This window comes from Lampetra fluviatilis, chromosome 20 (assembly GCF_964198595.1).
Source record: "Lampetra fluviatilis chromosome 20, kcLamFluv1.1, whole genome shotgun sequence".
Classification (NCBI taxonomy): domain Eukaryota; kingdom Metazoa; phylum Chordata; class Hyperoartia; order Petromyzontiformes; family Petromyzontidae; genus Lampetra; species Lampetra fluviatilis.
In genome coordinates, this window is record NC_136294.1 from 870334 (window position 1) to 891181 (window position 20848).

Sequence of the window (20848 nt, forward strand, 5' to 3'; positions counted from 1 at the left end):
ACAGCTACCCCGCCGCGTGCGTTCACCGAATGGCGCGCGATCCTTTTGCTGCCACGCGCCGTGTTTTGTAAACCCAATGAGTTGAGCTCACGAAATGTTCTCCCCCTCTCTCTCGCTTTCTCTCCTCCCCCTCTCTCTCGCTCTCTCTTTCCCTCCTCTCTCGCTCTCCGGTCTTTCTTTTTCTAATCGGTTGCCCCCCGTCGCCCCACCCGGAGTGGCGCGGACTCCACGTGGCGCAGAGTAAACAGCGCGGGACGCGACGCGAACATTTGGGCGCAGCGCGAACCAAGCCCTGGGCTCGAGACGTGCGCGGAAGTTCCCCTGTCCGTCTCGGGCCAAGTTTCAAATATATTGATAATCTACAGAGTAATCGATAACCCACATAGGCTCTGAATGTCAGATAAATTGTTGATTTTGTAAACAAATATGTAAATTAATTAAAGGGGTAAAGGTGCAGCTCGGCAATTGCTTGCTCAAGGCCCTGCTGGCAGAAGGGCCTCGTCTATGGCGAACTGTGGATGGTATTTCGGCCGACTCTGACACGTTGAGCAGACGTGTTGGAAAAGGCGGGCGTACTGACATTTTACCCCACCATACGTGACCTGCCCATCAACTAAACTGCGATGTACCCATTTGTAGCACTGGGCAGAAGGAGGCGGTGGGTGTGGAGATTTGTGAGACTTTCTCCATTCATTCAACTGCCGCTACGGGAAATGGAATCGAAGCGGTGACCCTGTGGATCGCAAGTCCAGCGTGCTGCGAGCCATCACACCGCGTTGACACCTCCTGTGGATGAATGCATAGTGACATACTCACACACGCCACGCTCGCGCGTTCTGTGCCGGGTGTACCAGTGCGAGGTGTGTATCTGTGTGACTGCAGGATACTTACTGCGGAGTCAAGGCGACGGTCCACGGCCGGGCATAGACACAGACATCCGCGGAAGCTCGCGCGCAAAAGCATCGCCACTCGCGGGCCACGGACTTGCGCGGATTTCAAAAAATGGGCTCGAGTGAGGTTCACATCGAGTTCTAATTAGGCGCGGCTGCTGTCCTACACAGAGAGATAATTATAATCACTCTAATTACCGAAGCAGCACGCCTCGTATCAGGGTCAGCGCTGCGTCAGTGGGGCAAGCCCCAAGTCCAACCACAGCGCGGCCCAACGCGGAGATGAACCACAGCCCGAGTCCCGCTGCTAGCCCCGTGCTATATTAACAGGGGGTTACAGCATCGGCCTATAACCCCGACTCTGCCCAACATGGGGATAAATCATGGCCCCAACTCCAACCTAGAGACTGTCTAACACGGGGCTAAACCATAGCCCTCACCCGGACCCTAACCTTGGCATTGCCCAACACGGGGTTAAACCATAGCCCTAACCCGGACTCGAACCCTGACGCAGTCCATCACGAGGCAACACGGGCCTGGTGGCCGTTTGCACGAAATACCATGAGTGGAGTGTCTCTGTCAAGGCGTTAATGTCACTCGGCTGTCACCAACAGCGAGTGGCCTTGGGCAGGACGTGCCACGGGCAGGAGGAACGGGAGCCGGGGGTCGAGACGATTGGCGGAGCGGCAGACAAAGCACGGAACGCGCCCGAGAGGACGTGCACCGCGGAGATGGAGCGGTGCGCTCAAGCCGCGTGCAGTTACACACGAGAGGGATTGTTGCATCGCGGGACCGCGAGGTGTGGTGACGACTTGGGGGATGGCTTCACCCAGTGGATAGAGCACGGCTGATGATATCGAACCGGTCACTCTGACCCCTAAATCAGGGTTAGGGCCTAAAGTCCTGACCCTGACCCAGCCCAAAGGGGGGAGGGGGGGGGCATAGACTTGAATTTACGATATTTGTTTTTATTAAACTGCATCAGACCGTTCAGCTGGTGGGAAGGCGCTGTCCCAGGTGCTGAATGCACTCACAGTGACCCCACGCTGACCAGCGTGGCCTGCTGACGAGATACCGAATGTCTTAAACGATCCAGAGTTGAACCAATGCTGCTGAAACTATGCACTTATAGAAGGCCTTGTGGTTGATGGGATGTGCAAACCTACCTGTGATCCCACACTGCATAGGCAGCGAGGGTTGGTGGATCACCGCACGAATGGCAAAATATCACGACACTCCCTTCCCGTGCGCATCGAGGAGGTGCCGTACCCCTGGCTCGCCAGCTGAACGCAGCACAGCGAAGTGTGGAATCATAACGCCTGTCCCTTCTGTACGGTGGGATAGAGTGTTGCCCCCTCGCATGCGTGGGTTTTCTCCGGGTGCTCCGCTTTCCTCCTACGTGTAAAATAATCACTCCCTGCTAATTGCCGGGAAACATCTTAGTACGTAGAGAACTGCAGAGCGAGTGTTAGTAACGCCGGCGCACCGCTTGGCTGCAGCCTTCCAGCTCTCGTCCGTGGTTCCTCTTCAGCGATTGTCAGATGCGATTTGCATGAATGACGCCAGCTCAATATAAAACTACTAATTCTTGATCTTGTTTTACAGGAGGGGCAGACTCGAATCGTATCCTCATTTATTGTCTAATATTCTCCGCAATGACGCGAACGATTATTTAGCCCGGTGAAGACTGGTCAAATACCCCCCCCCCCGCCACCACGACCCGCACAGGGGGGGGGGGATGCCCCTCATCCAGCAGTGGAGTGACAAAGGGGGCTGTGCGTGCAGATTACACTCCGCTCAGTACCCGCCCGCCCGTGCCAATGGAACCCAGCGTCACGAGTCGGCTAATGGCGCGCTCCGTAAGGAGCTCTCGATAATTGAGACCGGCTTAAGTACATCGTTTGTCATTGAGACCCCATGCACTCTCGCAGAGGGCGACGTGAGAACAGTTGCATTGTTCGGGTGGTGGCGGCGGTGGTGCTCGTGGCTGCGCTGCTGCGCGTGGCTGCCTGTTGTACCTGCAGCACTGTGGGGGCAGCGTGGCAGGGTTGGTGGATCACCGCACAGATGGCTGTGGAACTCCGTTCCCGTGGGCGTTGAGGAGGAGCCGTACCACACCTCGCGGGGTAGAAGGCAGTACAGCAAGTGGACTAATATCATCCGTCCCATCTGTTCGGGATAGAGTGGTGCCGATTCGCATGCGTGGGTTGTCTCCGGGTGCTCCGGTTTCTTCCCGCATATATCAACAACTCATTCAATTGGCTGAAAACATTTTCAATGACACTAGAGTCAGAGTCTTTCGTCAAAGGTATGTACGTTGAACTTCTTTCGCGCCGTACGCAGCCAACCGTGCTAATTGGAGCTCAAACGCGCATGGTGGGGCATCGCTTCATCTCAGTTGGCAGCCTCAAGCCAGCGCCGTACGTTCCGCATTCACATGACGGGAGCAAGTCCATCCGCGTGAGCTCGAACACACAATAACCTCCACCACCCCCCACGATTCCTCCATCAGACCCCCGCCCCCCTGCACTTCCTCCGCATCCCTCCACCTTGGCCCACCTCTCATTCCCCCTTTGATGCTCATTAGGGTTGCCATGGCAGCTGTGGATGGGAGCGAGTCGGGCTGGAGGCAATCTCTGATTGGCGCTCGCGACGATCAATCGCCCGCGGTGATTATTCGACAGGAAGCGACTGTGGGCGTCGTCTGTCATGCCATTGTCTCTGTGCAAATTTTATTCTCACTGGTGACATCGCTGTCACGAGATGAAACACGAGGTCCGTTTGGAACTCTCGCCGAGCAGTGCGTCATCACAACCACCACCAACCACACCACTGCCACCACCAACAGCACAACAACCCCAACTCAACCACAACCACTACTCTCCAGGGTGACGCCACCGTCACCACCACGACCCCACTACCACAAGCAGCAGCAGGACCACCACCACCGCCGCTCCGGCTCAACCACCACCACTACAACCAAACCACCGCCATCCTGGCTACACCACAACCACCACCACCGCTCCCCCCTTACAACCCGGCCCCCCACTCCCGTGCCCCCCTCTCTCTCCACCACCCCGTGTCCCCCTGCTGTGTAGAGCATGCTCACGGGGCTCATGTTCCACCGGCCCGACGACCCCCTGGGCTTCCTGGAGGGCTGCGTGCGCCGCGTGCGCGACCTGGGGGGCCCCTCGCGCGTGCGCTGGGACACCTTCCTGGCCGCGGCCCCCGAGCGCCGAGCGCTGCCCCCCATCAACGGCTCCCAGGCCAAGAAGGGGGTCTGCCGGCCGGCGGGTGAGACCCCCACACACACAGGGAGAGAGGGGTCAGGGAGGAGAAGGGGACAGGGTTACAAGGTGTTCAGGAGAGACGGGACGTGCATGGGGTTCATCAGAGAGTTCAGTGGGATGGGGGGGGGGGTACAGAGAGGGAGTTTATGGAGGTGCGGGGTTACGGGGAGAGAGGGGATTGGGGATAAGGGGAGAGTGGTCTTGGATAGAAGGGTCGGGCGGAGTGGAGATGGGGGAGAGAGCTCATTGGGAGAGGGGATAGCGATCAGAGTTGGGGGGTAGGGGGGGGGAGGAGGCCCGGGAAGGAGGAGATACGAGAGGAGGCTTGGGGGAGGAAGTGAGAGCAATGGTGCTGAACGAGTCATCACACAATGGTGGTGATGGATGATTATTACCATTCATAATGGATAGGTGACTGACAGATGATGATAAGAGGTTATATTACGATGGTGATTACTATTATTATTGAATCTGGCCGGGCGGCTCAGCGGCATCGCCAGTGGCTACCGATAGAAAGGTTGCGAGTTTAAATCCTGGCTGGGTGGATTGGCTTGACTCAGCCCATCATCCTACCCTGTGGGATCGATAAAATGAGCACCACTTTGCGAGCGAAGTCAACATGAATGAATGAACAGGGGTGGTCCCATGTATACTGGCACTCGCCATGGGAATGTGGAACGTCCACCATTGGCTCAGGACTGCAATCAGCAGAAGATCCCTCGACCGAAGGTCACCCGGTCTCGTGGTGTTCTCACTCGTCCCCCCTTTGCCCTCGTAGCAGCTGACGGGGGTCTGTCCGGGCTCCCCGGGCTCCCCGGGGGCGCCGGAGGAGTTGGGGTCTCGGGGGCATCCGGGGTGGGGTCCGGGGTGGGGTCAGGGGGGGTCCCGCACCGCCGGTACGAGCGGCTGCCCCCGATCCGGGCGCAGTTCTCCATCGACAGCGACTCGGACCTCACGGAGACGTCGGGCCTCATCCACGAATACGACGTGTTCGACCCGTGCGCGGCGCGGCCCAAGATCATCTTCCTCATCGGTGAGCGCGCCACGGGGCGCCGGTTATCGCCAGTGCCATCGTCATCATTAATGAAAGAACATAATCAACTTCGTGCTGTGACTAGTGTGGTGTCGTTACCGGGGCGGTGTCGTTACCGGGGCGGTGTTGTGACGGCAGGCGGGCCGGGCAGCGGCAAGGGCACGCAGAGCGCGCGCCTGGCCGAGCACTTTGGGCTGCTGTGGCTCTCCGTGGGCGAGATCCTGCGGCAGAAGCTGCTGGAGCACGCGTCCAGCGACCGCAAGTGGGGCCTCATCGCGCAGATCATCTCCAACGGAGAGCTCGCTCCACAGGTACCGCGTGACGAGGGGCGACGAGGTGCGACGAGGTGGGATGCAACGTGGCATGAGATATGATGGGCAGAGCTACGATGAGATGAGATACGAGGCAATAAAATACAACGACGTGGAAGATGCGACGCGAGAATGAGAAGCGATGATATGAGATACTGAGGGTTTGGTTAGTGATGCAAAAATTGGGTCTTGACCCGCGTTATTTGTCCGCTGGAGCGATGGGTGGGATTGTGGCAGGGCGCAGGAGCGATGGGTGGGATTGTAACGGAGTGCGAGAGCGATGGGTGGGATTGTGGCGCGTGCAGGACACGACCATTGAGGAGCTCAAGCACCAGTTCTTGCAGCAGGCGGAGCGGCGCGGCTTCGTGGTGGACGGCTTCCCCCGCGACATCGGCCAGGCGCTCGTGTTCGAGGAGCAGGTGGGGGCGGGGAGCAGGGCGGTGGGGGGGGAAGAGATAATAATCATAATAACAATAATAAATCAGATCAACGTTGGGAGGATGTTGTGGTCAAGGCGCTGGTTTCCCCTCCTCTGCCAGATCCCAGCAGTAGAGAAGCATAGCAGCGGCCTCCTCCATCTGCCCTGACTGTCTCGCAGAGACCCATAGACTCGCACAGAGACCCATAGACTCGCACAGAGACCCATAGACTCGCACAGAGACCCATAGACTCGCAGAGAGACCCATAGAGCTGCTCTAACAGTCTCTTCCCCTTGGTCACGGCACTCACGACGACCACTCCGATGCCTCTGTCAGCAATCTGTTCTGCACACACGAGCCGGTAATCGAACCCAAGCGGTCCGTGCCGCGAGGCACGAGCATTTTACCGCTGCGCTGGCGCATCCCTGCCTGCCTGGGGCCCAGTTTTGATTTGTGAAGAGCGACCGATTTAAACTTTGATTTTACGTTAAAAGTGACCCTGGCGGTCTCCCCCATGGGACGCCCCCACCAGCTGGGCTCCCCGGACCTCGTGGTGCTGCTGCGCTGCTCCTCGGCGAGGATGCGCGAGCGCCTCGAGCAGCGAGCGGCACGGCACGGGCGGCCCGACGACAACGCGCGCGCCATCGAGCGGCGCGTGCACACGCACCGGCACAACATCGCGCCGCTCGCCAAGTACTACCGCGACAAGGGGCTCCTCGCCACGGTGAGCGCTCGCATCCCCACGCGCGCGGACTCGCCCTGGCCACAGCGGCTCGCTCGCTCGCTCGCTCTGGCAATCGCTCTCTCTCCTCTGTCTCTCTCCCCCTGCGCCTCACTCTCACACTGCCCCACCATGCAACTTGCTCGCCCTCCCTGTCGGTAGCGTGGAGTGGTTGACCCAGTGAACTATATGGGCCTCCTCACCTCCCCACCTCCCCCCCCGCACCTCCCCTCCACCTCCCCCCTCCACCTCCCAATCCCATTTCACTCGTGGGGCTTAAATTTTCACGGAACATTTCCTGGGGTCCCGAGGGGTGGGGGAGGGTTGGGCGGGATTTTACAGAGTGGCCCCACTGCATCCCGCGTATCACCACTGACGGTCGCCCATGGGGCCCCGTGGGTGCCCGTGGGTCCCTGTGGGTCCCCTTGGCCCCGTGTCTCCGCTGCGCAGTTCGACGCGAACCGGGACGAGGGGGAGGTGTTCGCTGATCTGGCCCAGGTCCTCGAGGAGAGGCTCTTCCCGCAGTGTCTCTCCTCGGCTGGTGAGCGACCTCACACGACACAACCTGACACGACTATTAACACGACCTGACACACGTCCAGACACAGCCTGGCTTGACCCGACCTCATTTGTCACGATCTGGTGTGAGCCACAGCGTGACCTTATCTGACCTGTGCATACCTGACCCAACGTGCCTCTCTCTCTCCCTTAAACGGGTTGGAGGACAGACGAGAGGTGGAGACATCGTGTTGACCGCTAGGTAAAGTGAGCTGGGCTTGGTCCGGACGCGTCACCGGGGGTCGAGACTAACGACGGAGTGGCAGCCGAAGGAGGGAACGCGTCCGAGAGTACGCCCAGTGTGGAGACGGAGCGATTAAGTGAGCCCTTGTGCAGGAGCCAATCGTCAGAGATAGAGACCTCCATCACCACGGAAACCCACATCACCGTGCTCCCTGGGGACCACAAGTTCAGACCGTGACCTCATGCATCTAATTTAGGCATGGATTGCTTGGTGGCTGTGGGGTGGGAGGAGAGAGGGAGAGGGAGGGAGGGAGAAAGAGGCAGGAGAGAGGATGAATGGAGGGAGGAGTGAGGGGGGACGGAGGGCGGAAAGAGGAGAGGGGGTGGCGAGAGAGGAGACTCAGAGAGAGTCGTGGTGGCTGGGGGAGGAGCGAGAGAGGTGAGGCAGTGGGAGAGGAGAGGGCGGAGATGGGGAGTGTGAGATGAGAGTGGCGTTCATGGGCGGGGGGAGGGGCTCGGTGAGAGGCGGTGGGAAAGGGGAGGGTTCGGGTGACGTCACGCATGCTAATGAGGGGGGTGGCGGCACGCGGCACCGCCTCCCTGGCCAGGCTCACGAGGCGCAAATCCGAGCTCGGAATTCGTCAGAACTTTTACCAAATAAAAACATGTTTGACGTCTAATGAGAATTAATAACAAAGTAGGCGTCACAGTGAAGATGAAATCACCGTGCCTCAAGTTCACGGCAAGCAACGTAGACACTTTCCGTGTCGAATGTCGCCCCCTCGTGGTGCACCCCTCAGCTGCAGCGCCTCGCCACTGAGGGACCCACTCAGGGGCAGCAGCAGCAGCAGCAGCGGCCTCCTGCGGGCGACAGTGGGGCACGGGGAGGGGGGGAGGGTGAGGAGGGGGGGAGGGGAGAGGAGGGGGGAGGGGGGAGAGGGGAGGGGGGAGAGGGGAGGGGGGAGAGGGGAGGGGGGAGAAGAGGGAGGGGGGAGAAGAGGGAGGGGGGAGGAGAGGGGGGAGAGGAGGGGGGAGGGGGGAGAGGGGAGGGGGGAGAGGGGAGGGGGGAGAAGAGGGAGGGGGGAGAAGAGGGAGGGGGGAGGAGAGGGGGGAGAGGAGGGGGGAGGGGGGAGAGGGGAGGGAGGAGAGGGGAGAGGGGAGGGGAAGAGGGGAAGGAGGAGAGGAGGGGGAAGAGGAGGGGGGAGAGGAGGGGGAGGAGAGGGGGAGGAGAGGGGAGGGGGGGAGGAGAGGGGAGGGGGGAGAGGAGGGGGGGGAGAGGGGGAGGAGAGGGGAGGGGGGGAGGAGAGGGGAGGGGGGAGAGGAGGGGGGAGGGGGGAGAGGGAGGGAGGAGAGGAGGGGAAAGAGGAGGGGGGAGAGGGGAGGGAGGAGGAGGGGGGAAAGGGACACAGGATCTCCCATTGTGGGAGTAGATGAGAGGGAGCAGAGAGAGAAAGAGGCAGTGGTTAGAGAGGAACAAAAAAAAGAGAGGAAGAGAGAGCGGCGGTGATGAGACAGGAGAAAGACAAGGATGGAGAGGGGAGAGTGTGGGAGGCGGGGAGAGGGAGGGAGGGAGACGGGGAGTGGTGGTGGTGGGAGAGGCGAGAGGGGAGAGGAACTAGGGGCAGCTGCTGCCAGCGCGATGTTCGCCTCTCTGCTCCTGTTGCTGCTCGCGCCTCTAAGGCCATGGCTGCACCGCGCAGGTCTCACGGTGTGAGAGAGTGTGAGGGTGTGAGGGTGTCTGAGTGTGTGTATCTGAGAAGGTGTGAGTGTCAGGGTGTCTGAGTGTGTGTATCTGAGAAGGTGTGAGTGTGGCTGAGTGTGAGAGTGTGTCTGAGGGAGAGTGTCTGTGTGTGGGTGTGAGAGTGTGAGTGTCTGTGCGTGTCTGTGTGTGAGAGTGTCTGAGGGAGAGAGTGTCTGTGTGTGTGGGTCTGTGTGTCTGTGTGAGAGAGTGTGGCTGAGAGAGTGTGTCTGTGTGTGTGAGTGTGTGAGTGTCTATGTGTGTGGGTCTGTGTCTGTGTGTCTGAGGGTGAGAGTGTGAGGGTGTCTTTGTTTGTGCGTGCGGGTCAATGTGTGAGCCTCTTTAACAGTGCACCTTGTACAGTGTGCAATGGGGATACAAAGGCGGTCAGGCGTGATGCTGGCACGCCACCCCCCCGTGTCGGCCTTCCCAGGTGCCCCTAACCGGCTCACAGGCCCCAGCAGTCTGTACGGGGGGGTCGTGTGAGAGAGACAAGTGTGTGAGTGTGTTTAACCGAGGCTATACGGGGGACCTTTAGCTCTGTGTGTGCGCGCTGCATAATTCCTCTCATCTCGCACTCACCGATAATCCCCCTCCCGCACCAACTAATCCATCCACTAACGACGATTGCGGCGTGGCGAAGCGCTCGCTGTCAACACGGCTCAGCCGTGGTCAATCCACTGCTGGACGAAGACACCCCCAAGCCCTGCTGACACCTCTCCCCATCTTGCGATGTAATAACAACCACGAACCCTCCCCCCGCCGTCTCGCCTGTCTCAATAATTTAAATGATAACGGAATGCGCAAGACTGTAAGGCGTCATTATTAATCCACGCTGGTCATTGCGGGTTGTTGGAAGGTGGGGATGGCGGGGGGTGACGCACAGGAACTGTTCCGATATCACCAACTCGCTGCCACTGATGTTGGCCGTGAGTGTAAATCGAACTCGGGTCGCCGGGGTGGTTTGTGACGCAGCGCGCCAACCACAGCACCACCGCTCACCTCCCTCATAAATACTCGCTCGCGATTGGCCGTAGCGGTTAAACCGGCGATGAATACTCGCTCGTGATTGGCCGGAGCGGTTAAACCGGCGATAAATACTCGCTCGTGATTGGCCGGAGCGGTTAAACCGGCGATAAATACTCGCTCGTGATTGGCCAGAGCGGTTAAACTGACAAATCCTCGCTTGCAGTTAAACCGACTATAAACAGCGTGGTGTGTGACAATCGATGCATAAATCGAATCCTTTTTGAGTGGATTGCAGCATGGTACAGAACCAAAACAGAGTAACCCATTCCACATATATTCTGTCCAACCGTCGGTGTGAAAAGTAAGTGTACTGTATATTATTGATATATGAAAATGTGTTATCTTGTCATTGGTGCCATATGTAATTATTAGTTGTTTATCATGTAAAGTCAGTTCACAAATACGTAAAAATAGTCGTTATAAATAGGATATGTGGCAAAAAACATGTATGACTACACATGCGAGAGACGATGACCAGTCAGAGACGCCATCTGGCGCCTGAATGTTTGCCGTTGAACGTAAAACATTTCGTGGCTTCATGGTTCAGTTCGTCAAATCATTACAAAATAATTATTAATTAAGAGATTGCAATTACGACGCGTTCAATGTTGTGTGTGCTCTGACCTGTGATCAATTCCCTACGAATTATTTTCCGGGGCTAAGTCCCGAACAGCTCCGTCCGGAGTGATTCCCTTCACCCTGCCCATGACCCCCACCCCGCCCCCCTTCCCCTGTCGTGGCCCATTTCCCTTCAGGATTCGTGGATCTGGAGCTGAGTTTGATTGGGGAGGCGGGAGACGCGGAGACCCAGAACCCAGACTCAGAGGTGAGGGTGGCCAAGCGTCAGAGACAGTCTATGTATAGACTGCATAGACTGTATACAGACGAACATTCCGTATATATACTACACTGCAGTGCACGACAGCCATAGCCGCTGTTCGCCATGAAGTGGCGGCGACGTCACTACGGTGCTCGTGCCAGGCTAGGTGCACGTTGAGGCCGTTACGTGAATCGTGGAAAGCTCTCTGTATACCGACAGGAGGTCACGGCACAGACCCACGCGTGCAATGGTGCTGTTAGCGAGCAGCACCCATGAAGGCCAGCCGGCACACGAGGGGGGGGGGGGTGCGGAGTTAGCCCCCCAGCCGGCCGCCTTTGTTTCCCCAATATTGATGGGTTTTTTACACACCGCACCAGGTACTCATTTGAGGCTAAGTCGACCTAGGGGAGGCCCAGGACCGGTTCAAATATTCGCCACTGTTAATATTGGTCGTTAGCTTTGAATCGAACGCCGGGTGCGTAGCGCAGTGCACCAACCACTGCACCACCGCTCCCCCCCCCCACACACACGTGTGTGTGTGCGTGCGCGTGTCCACTGCTGCGCGTTAATTTGGGCCGCCCGTGACGCTGGAGTCGCCCGGACAGATTTGGCTCTTGGCTTCGATATATTCGGCTCTGCGCCTTATAGAGGCGTGCAGGGGGTGAGTGCAGGGGGTGCGTGCAGGGGGTGAGTGGAGGGGGTCAGAGACAGGAGGTGGGGTCTGGGAAGGGGTCCAAGGCGGTTTAGCGGGCCGTAGTGTCGGGTTCCAGGACACCCCGCATCCCCCTTACCGCCTTGGAGCGGTGGGCAGATGACCTCCAAATGTGTAATCGCCTGGTCAGACAGGGACACTGGTCACTGTCTTGTCTTAGCAATGCAATGGTCAGTCAGTGGCCAGGCGGAGCCGTTGGTCAGGTGCGGGTCAAATGAAAGCATCACCCTGCCCGCGAGAGTGTTGGTCGTGGTGAGGCACGAGCGGAAATTCCACGTTAGCCTGACCAGGACGCAATAACCGTTGCATCGACCCCAGGGGAAGGATGATGGTTTGGTGATGATGCAACGACGATTGTGATGATGGCTTGAACCAGGGGTCAGCAACCTGCGGCTGGGGAGGGAGCTTCGTGACTTTAGTTATTGACGACCACCGTCTCGCATTCGCCGCGCATTGCGACTGCTCTTGAAATGTTGAGGGGGGTTTTGTACCTCCTCTTGTCATTTTGGTTGGCGACCCTCGGCCTAAGTGGAAAGCCGACTCTCAACAGCCTCGCGGAGTTGCTAAGAGGGACCACAAGGACCCCCATGGAGAGACCACGCGGCTCTTATACACCCCTCGGTGTTCGCGTGGAACGCATTTGCAGAGCCGGCGGGTTTAAAAATAGAGGCGAGAGGCGGGAGAGAGAGAGAGAGAGAGGATAGAGGGGGAGAGGAGTAGAGAGATGTCGAGAGAGGAAAGAGAGAGCGAAGGGAATGGTGCGGTGTGGAGAGGAGAGACGAGGCTGCATTGTAGATAAGAGAGAGAGAGCGCACGCGCGGATAGAAATAGGAGCCGAAGGGACGAGAGATAACTGAGAGAGGGGATTGAGATCGAACGAGAGAACAAGGATAGAGAGAGAGCGGGAGAGAGGGGGGAGATCGAGTTGGACGTATATAGAGAGAGAGTGGGAGAGCGGGTGGAGAGTGGGTGGAGAGTGGGAGGAATAGAGAGAGGGGGGGGGGTGAGAGAGGGAGGAGAGAGACACACACAGAGCATAAAGGGCGGCGCCAGGGAGCATCTCGGTTCCCCGCTCCTCGCTCCGTAGCTCCCGGCAGCAGCAGCAGGTACCTCCCTGCGACACGGCGGCGTCCTGCACGGGCCACGGGGTGCCGGGAGGGTGCAGGGGGGTGCACGGAGGTGCAAGGGGCTGCAGGGAGGGTGCAGGGAGTCGTGTCGATATTCAAGGGTGTGTGTACTGTGTAGGCAGTGCAGGGTGGTGCAGGGAGGTGCGGGGAGGGAGGGGCAGATGTGTAACGTCGGAAACGTGCAGGGCGGTCCTCTCGAGGGAGATGCATGGGATGTTGCGTGGGGATTGAGAGAGTGCAGCAGGGAGGTGCAGCAGAGAGGTGCAGCAGAGGTTGTCGGCCCGCTTGCACGCAGCGAGTGTGCGAATGCCTGTTAAGGTGGCTCGCCTCGGGTTTATAAACACAGCAATGGTAATGATGCCGATGCTGATGGTGATGTCGATGCTGATGGTGATGTCGATGCTGATGGTGATGCCGATGCTGCTGCGGCTGCTGCGGCTGCTGCTGCTGTGGAAGGGAGGGAGGGAGACGAGGTAGGCCAGCGACGCTGCGGCGTGAGCGCGGGAGGGGCGGCGCGGTCCAAGGACGAGGGACAAGGAGACACACGGAGACAACCAGAGAGGGAGAGAGACAGGGAGACATGGGGGGTAGAGAGCCAGGGACAACCAAAAACACAGCAATGGACAAAGAGACCTAGACACGCGGACAGATGGGGAGACCGAGAGACAAGGAGGCACAGGGACACAGCGACAAGCGGGCGAGACGAATGCGGGTAAACAATAAGACGAGAGAGACGCGTAGAGGGGTAGGGAGACGGACCGGGAAACAGGACGAGAGAGGGCGGCCCTGGCATGGGAACGTCCAGTGGGCGGCTGAATTATTTATAGTCGGGGTCTTGGGCGGGGTCATGGGAGGGGCTCGTAACGTGACCCCCCGCGGGAGGGGAGGGGGGGTTGGGGGGGGTATTTGAGCAGGGGGCGGGGGAGCGGTGTGGGGGGGAGGGGGAGACAGGGAGATTAGACAGAGAGAGACACAGGGAGATAGACACAGAGAGAGACAGGGAGACACAGGGAGAAACAGGGAGACACAGGGAGATAGACACAGAGAGACAGGGAGACACAGGGAGATAGACACAGAGAGAGACAGGGAGACACAGGGAGCTAGACACAGACAGACAGGGAGACACAGGGAGCTAGAGATACAGAGAGACACACGGAGACAGAGACACGAGGAGACACGGGGAAACATGGAGATAGAGACACAGGGAGACAGGGAGACACAAGGAGACACAGGGATACACAGGGAGATAGAGAGACACAGGGAGACACATGGGAAACATGGAGATAGAGACACATGGAGACAGAGAGACACAGGGAGACATTGGGAGACAGAGAGACACAGGGAGACACAGGGAGAGAGGCGGTTGGATGCTATGGGCAGCAGCAGAAGCTGTTGCAGCAGAGGGAGGAGCACGTGGCTGCGTTTTTGCGGATGACATCGAGTTTCCCTGCATGCCGCAGGGGCGGGCGTGGTGGTGATAGTGATGGTGCACGCCTGTGGATCCAGCGCTCCGCAGGAGGCGAGGGTTGATGGATCACATAGAGGTTTGTGAGACTCCCAAACCAGCTGGCCTGCCAGGTAGTTGTACAGCTTCTGGGAGTGCAGCAAGTGGGATTGTAAACCCGACTGTGTGAGGAGCGTTGGGCGTTGTTATCCCCTCGTATGCGTGGTGGGTTTTCTCCGGACACTCCTCCCACAAGCAAACATTCCATGAATGGGATTGGCCAAACATCCAAATGTAGCAGGAACCTCTGAAAAATGTCTTGAGACTCAGGGAGGATTTTCCTAAATAAACAACATTATTAATATCAGTATTTCATATAATGGGATGCGTCTGAGAATACGTCCAGCGTAGAGATGGAGTGATGAAAATCAGTTATTATTATTATTACATCGCAGATTCGTGATAGGTGGGAGGCGGCTTGGGGAGGCCTTCATCCAGCAGTGGATTGAACATGTTTTGCTGATCACGATGATTTTTTACGGATGCGAAAATGCCGCTCGGAAGCCCGAACAGTTGCAGCATGCAGCACTGACACTCACTTCCGGCTGCAAGTGAAGCGTAATATTCTAAGTGTGAAGAGTGGTCACAGCGCTTCACTCACTCCCCCAGGGGGTGCCTCCCCAGTGACGAGGGGGTATGGGGTGTTGGCTGGGGTGAGGTGGACGGGGGGGAGGAGGAAGGAGAGATGGACCACGCAAGCATCCGCCCGCTCTCATCTCGCTCCGTTGCCATGGTTGCATTAATGTGGTCCGTTGCCATGGGGATGGAGGCTGGGGGGGGGGGGATGAGTGTGGTGGTCGCGGGGGTGATGTAACAGCCCCGTGCTCCGGAGACTGGGGAGCAATGCGTCTGGAGAAAACCCACACAACGTCAGAGTGGATAACAAAAACAACGACCCCACCCCCCACGTATTCACAGACTTGCTTCTGCAAGTTGCTCACAACACAACCGGTTGCGGAGACGTCCCACGCGTGAGCGATTCGGGTTGCACGCTACCGCTCAGGCGTGGCCTCCGGCTGTCGGCCCTTGACTGGTCACTGAGACGGTTTCTCATTCATAAGTAATGACCTGAATTCATTCAGTAATTCATTCGTAGAGGCGCTGGCTATATATCCACACGCACAGCTCTGGTGTAAATCCACTGCTGGATGAGGGCCTTCCCACGCCCGTCTGGATCACGGCGGCTATTTGTTCATACTTCCCCATTCCGGCCGGTGCGGGTTGGCTGGTGTAGGTGGGTGTGGGTTGGCTGGTGTAGGTGGGTGTGGGTTGGCTGGTGTAGGTGGGTGCGGGTTGGCTGGTGTAGGTGGGTGCGGGTTGGCTGGTGTAGGTGGGTGCGGGTTGGCTGGTGTAGGTGGGTGTGGGTTGGCTGGTGTAGGTGGGTGTGGGTTGGCTGGTGTAGGTGGGTGTGGGTTGGCTGGTGTAGGTGGGTGTGGGTTGGCTGGTGTAGGTGGGTGTGGGTTGGCTGGTGTAGGTGGGTGTGGGTTGGCTGGTGTAGGTGGGTGTGGGTTGGCTGGTGTAGGTGGGTGTGGGTTGGCTGGTGTAGGTGGGTGTGGGTTGGCTGGTGTAGGTGGGTGTGGGTTGGCTGGTGTAGGTGGGTGCGGGTTGGCTGGTGTAGGTGGGTGTGGGTTGGCTGGTGTAGGTGGGTGTGGGTTGGCTGGTGTAGGTGGGTGTGGGTTGGCTGGTGTAGGTGGGTGTGGGTTGGCTGGTGTAGGTGGGTGCGGGTTGGCTGGTGTAGGTGGGTGTGGGTTGGCTGGTGTAGGTGGGTGTGGGTTGGCTGGTGTAGGTGGGTGTGGGTTGGCTGGTGTAGGTGGGTGAGCGTGGACAGATTTGTAGCGCAGCGCGCCAAACACCGCGCTTCCGCCACCGCAGATAGAGAGAGAGTTTGATTCCCGGGCACGGGTAACATCGGTGGTGATTACCTGACCCCCTAAGTAGACTCAGCCTTAAGTGAGTAGCTGGTGCGGTGCATGTAAACAACAACACTGAGACAAAGGTGGCCGGGAGTGGTACTGGACACCCACCCCCTCGTGTACTGAGCCGGCCTTGATAGGTTCTCGATAGCAGCACTTGCCCCAACAGTCTGTCAAGGCTATATGGGGGATCTTTTTCTTTGTGCGTATGTCTATGTGCGTGTGTGTGCACGTGTGCGCACCTGTGCGTGTGCACGTGGGTGTGCACGTGTGTCTGCGTGTGTGTGTGCACGTGTGTGTGTACACGTGTGTGCCCACATAAACTAGGGAGACAAAGGCGGCCGGGCGTGGTGCTGGCCACCCACTCCCTCGCGTGCCATGCCGGCTTTCATAGGTGCTGCTCGCTCACAGTACTTGCCCCAACAGTCTGTGGAGGCTTATTGGGTGATCTTTGTCATTGTGTGCCCACAGCGATCAGACATCACAGCAGCAGCAGAGAGGGACGACAGAGAAGGAGCCATGGCAGGTGAGGCCTTGAGCGGACGGACGACAGTCGCGGGGTTAAACGTCCGCTCTTCCACTCACCACTCACCTCACCCTCTCACCACTCACCTCACCCACTCACCTCACCCACTCACGCATCGTGGTCTCATTGATGGGTACGGCAGAGACGCGTGGCAGTGGAATCGTCTGGAGGTGAGGAACGTGGGGAGGTGAGGGGCGTGGGGAGGTGAGGGGCCTGGGGAGGTGAGGGGCCTGGGGAGGTGAGGAGCCTGGGGAGGTGAGGGAGGTGAGGCGTGGGTGAGGGGCTCAGCTGTAGTAAGCAAGCGGCAGCTGCGGATGGAGGAGCTCGGGGTCAATGGCCACCCCAAGGTGCCCGTGCTCTCTGCCCGCGTGCCGGGGGTGCACGCCCGCGGGTTTGACGGACGAGAGGTTGGAGCCGGGCCACCGTGAGACCGCGTCAAGGCCGGGCGTGAGTGGGGTCCGTGGCGGGGGGGGGGAGGAGGGAGGGAGGTCAGTGGCGATGCAGGAGCTGGGTGTGATCGTCGTGGAGACGATATTCGATATTACACCTGGAGGTGACCTCGTCGGGCAGAACGGGCACCCGGGGTTGGAGCCCCGAGGAATGTGGGGGTGCGGGTGGCGACGAGGGCGAGACGGAGCGGGTTGAGAGGTAGGAGAGGAGCCAGGAGATGAAGGCTGTGGAGACGTCAGCGTGGAACAAGAAGGAGCTCGCGGAGGTCGGGCTGAGTGGTGTGAAGAGCTGCAGAGAGGGCCAGGGGAATGGGGAGTGGGAGCCAGGTGGGGGAAGTTCCACATTTCTATGCCAGGGGGCAAATATATCCATAGCCCACGACTCACAACCTTGTGATTGATTGCGAGGCGGTCGCTCGACCGCTGAGCTGGCCGAGGGTTAAAGGCAAACGAACTCCATGAACACCGATGGGGATGTCCAGTGCAGTACAAAAATTGTGGTTAACAAAACACACTAAATACTGAATACATACTTAGCTAACGAACGTATCCATCCCTGATTACCCACAATCCACTGAGATAGGATGTCACCTGTGCTCGACTCCTCGCGCCGCACTGCATCTCCTCCACTTCCTCCTCCGGGAAGGAGACTCGCTCGCTCACGGACGACTTCTGCCGTCTCCCTCCCGGCGCTTTGTCAATCCACTGCTGGATGGGTGCCTGCCTCCCCGTGCCGCGCGGGTCGCGGGGGTTTCTCTCCATCTCAGCAGAGTCACCTCCACCCTCTGCTCGGCTCCACGTGGACCTTCCTGATCCCCCTCCTCTTGCCTCCTGATCCTCCTCGTTGTGATCCTCCTCGTCCTGATCCTGATCCTCCTCCACCACCTCCTCGTCGTTCCATGGCTTCTTCTCTGTGACCGGATCCACTTTCTTTTCAAGTTTGTGTTCCTGCCGCCTTCCAATTTTTTGTTGCTTCATCCTCCGCGGCCTCCTCCTCCTCCTCGGTTCGTTGCTCCGCTCCTTTCCATTTGCCGTGACCGGAGCGAGTGAGCGAGCGAGTTAGCGAGCGCGCAGCGAGGGGGGGCCCACCTCCCCGCTCGCTTTGTACCCCCAAGTCCCGACCGAGCAGGCCGCGGCGGCCACCACCAGGGGGTCCACTCGCGACGGTCCCGACGAAGATGATCCCGCAAGTCCCGGCGTCTACCAGGACCTCGTCGAGCTGGCGCATGAGAAGGAGGAGGAGGAGGCCTCCGCCGCCGCCAGAGCGAGGCGTGGGGGGGACCCCGCGGCACGGGAAGACGCAGTCGCGGCCGACCGAGCCTCGGGCCCTCCCAGTCTCCAGCCGGACGATGGCGACGACGACGTCGACGACGACGGCGAAGATCTGTCATTTGACGACCCGCCTTCGCCCGAGATGCCCCTGGGGGACGGGGACGGGCAGGAAGAGTCCCCCATCGAGGCGGTGCACGTCTTCCCGCTGGTCGGGAACGAGGACGCGGCAGGTGAGGAAGAGGTCACGAGGAGGAGGAGCGGTTGATCCTGGATGGGTGGACTCCAGATGGACTGCAGGAGGATTCTAGGCGGGCCGTTTGTGACTTCGGCGCCGTGAGACGAAGGGAGAGGAGGGGCGGTGCATCGGCCACGGGGTGGGCGATGCACCGCCCCTCCGCGGGAGTTCAAGCGGGTGCAGAATGTGGCAGGCGGCAGGGAGCGATGGCGCGGAGACGACGGTGGCATCTTCTCCAGTTTGGCACTGCATGTAGTGACACACGCTTGCGCATGTCCATGTTTGCGTCTATACGTGTCCACGTCTTCGTATCTGTATGTGCGTCTGTATCTGTGTTCATGTGTCCATGTGTATGTGTCCGTCTGTCTGTGTGCCTGACTGCTGTCCGTGTATATCTGCGTGCGCCTCTCTCTCCATCCGTCCATGCGTCCGTGTGCCTGCCTCCGTCTGCGCGTGCAGAGAAACTCAAAAACACCAAGATCGTGTTCGTGGTCGGTGAGTTCCCAGCTTCTCTTTGTTCAACTCGCACACCCTCACAGGCAACACAGCAGCGGGGTTCGGACGACCTTTTAAGTGGTAACCGGTGACCTCCCCCCCGTGACCCCGTGACCCCACAACCCGTCAGGTGGCCCGGGCTCGGGGAAGGGCACGCAGTGCGAGAAGATCGTGGCTAAGTACGGCTACACGCACCTGTCCACGGGCGACCTGCTGCGCGCGGAGGTCACGTCGGGGTCGGAGCGCGGGAAGCACCTGAGCGACATCATGCAGCGCGGGGAGCTCGTGCCGCTGGTATCGACTGCGCCTGAACCATCTCTCCCCTCGGGGTCTCGCTTCACTACCTGAACCGTGTCACCTGCACCATCTAATCCCGGCCTCGCTTGTGAACCACCTGACCCAGTCTCTCCTGAATGTTCAAATGTCAACTTCCTCACCTGAACCGATTAATTCCTAACCATCTGGCTTAAACCACATTAACTCAAATCATCTCACCTCAACTCGGGAACTTTAACCATCACACCCGCACCACGTTACATGAACTCAATTCTCACGCCTTAACCGCAATTCCTCCTCCCACCCACATGTGCTGTGCGTCTCAACTGTCGTACCTAGGACACGGTGCTGGACATGCTGCGCGACGCTATGATCGCTAACGCCGACAAATCCAAGGGTTTCCTGATCGACGGGTACCCGCGCGAGGTCAAGCAGGGTGAAGAGTTTGAGAAGAAGGTACGCCCGTGCCAGGCTAGGTGCTCTTTGAGGTCATCACGTGAAGGGCTCGCTAGGTGTTATGGGCTGACCGACTGGCAGATGCATCACCTGTGCTCCCCACTGTGCCAACTTACTGTATTTTAGCTACCCGGTGCCAGTGGCGGCTCCTGCAAAATCTCTCAGGGGGGGCAAATGTCTGGATGATTGATAAGGATAAGGTCCACCCATGCAATGAATAAATTAACAGCATAAGCATGTAAAGGCAACTTCACTTCTTTAATATTAATGAAAAATAAAGTGACTCTTACAATACATCTTGTTTGTTTATATACTCACTATTAAAACAAACCACTCAAGTTTATTTTATTAAAGATTCCACTAGGTGGCGATAAATTATATTGTTGGATGAAACGTGCTTACGTATGATGACGTTAGCACGTATGATGACGTAAGCACGTTAGTGCATGCCCTCCCGGAAGCCATAGAGAATGCATTGCAGCGCCCCCGTTCGAAAAAAAAACATCTTTCAATGTAAGTCTATGGGGCCACTCGGGGCGATTCTCAGCCGTAGTGAAATCGCCCAAAAAGAGGCGGTACTCCACAGAACGTGACATGACGCTGATTGGACTATATCCAGAGGCTGACAGTGATGGCTAGCGTGACTCTGTGGTTGAATGACATTGGTGGTGCGTCGCCCAATCGCCCTAATGAAGAAACCGCCCCTGCCCGGAGCTCGCTGATGCAATGCCCTGGGTGTTCTCGGCCACAGCTATGCCCTACCTTCTCTATGCTCGTGAAACGTGGAGCTCTGTAAAGTAACATCCATGCCTGCTTGAAAAATCCAAGCTGGCCCTGCCTCGGAAGTTCAGAAGTTTATTATCCGAGTAACTTACCCATCAAGCTATTCAC

At 58.5% G+C, this 20848-nt stretch overlaps 1 protein-coding gene across 4 annotated transcripts in view; it reads left to right on the forward strand.

Annotated features, from left to right (window-relative positions):
- LOC144937805 (adenylate kinase isoenzyme 1-like) overlaps positions 1-20848 on the forward strand; it is a 28629-nt gene that overhangs the window by 6172 nt on the left and 1609 nt on the right. Inside the window, exons 2-13 of one of the 4 annotated variants that reach the window (XM_078865281.1) lie at positions 3989-4184; positions 4959-5213; positions 5352-5524; positions 5830-5943; positions 6476-6667; positions 7115-7205; positions 10928-10998; positions 16720-16774; positions 18339-18725; positions 19190-19225; positions 19356-19519; positions 19841-19957. In XM_078865281.1, coding sequence (XP_078721407.1) covers positions 3989-4184; positions 4959-5213; positions 5352-5524; positions 5830-5943; positions 6476-6667; positions 7115-7205; positions 10928-10998; positions 16720-16774; positions 18339-18725; positions 19190-19225; positions 19356-19519; positions 19841-19957 — 1851 coding nt within the window. Of the gene's footprint in view, positions 1-3988; positions 4185-4958; positions 5214-5351; positions 5525-5829; positions 5944-6475; positions 6668-7114; positions 7206-10927; positions 10999-12703; positions 12811-16719; positions 16775-18338; positions 18726-19189; positions 19226-19355; positions 19520-19840; positions 19958-20848 lie in introns of those variants that run through there. The other 3 variants (XM_078865282.1, XM_078865283.1, XM_078865284.1) reach the window with 3 other exon arrangements.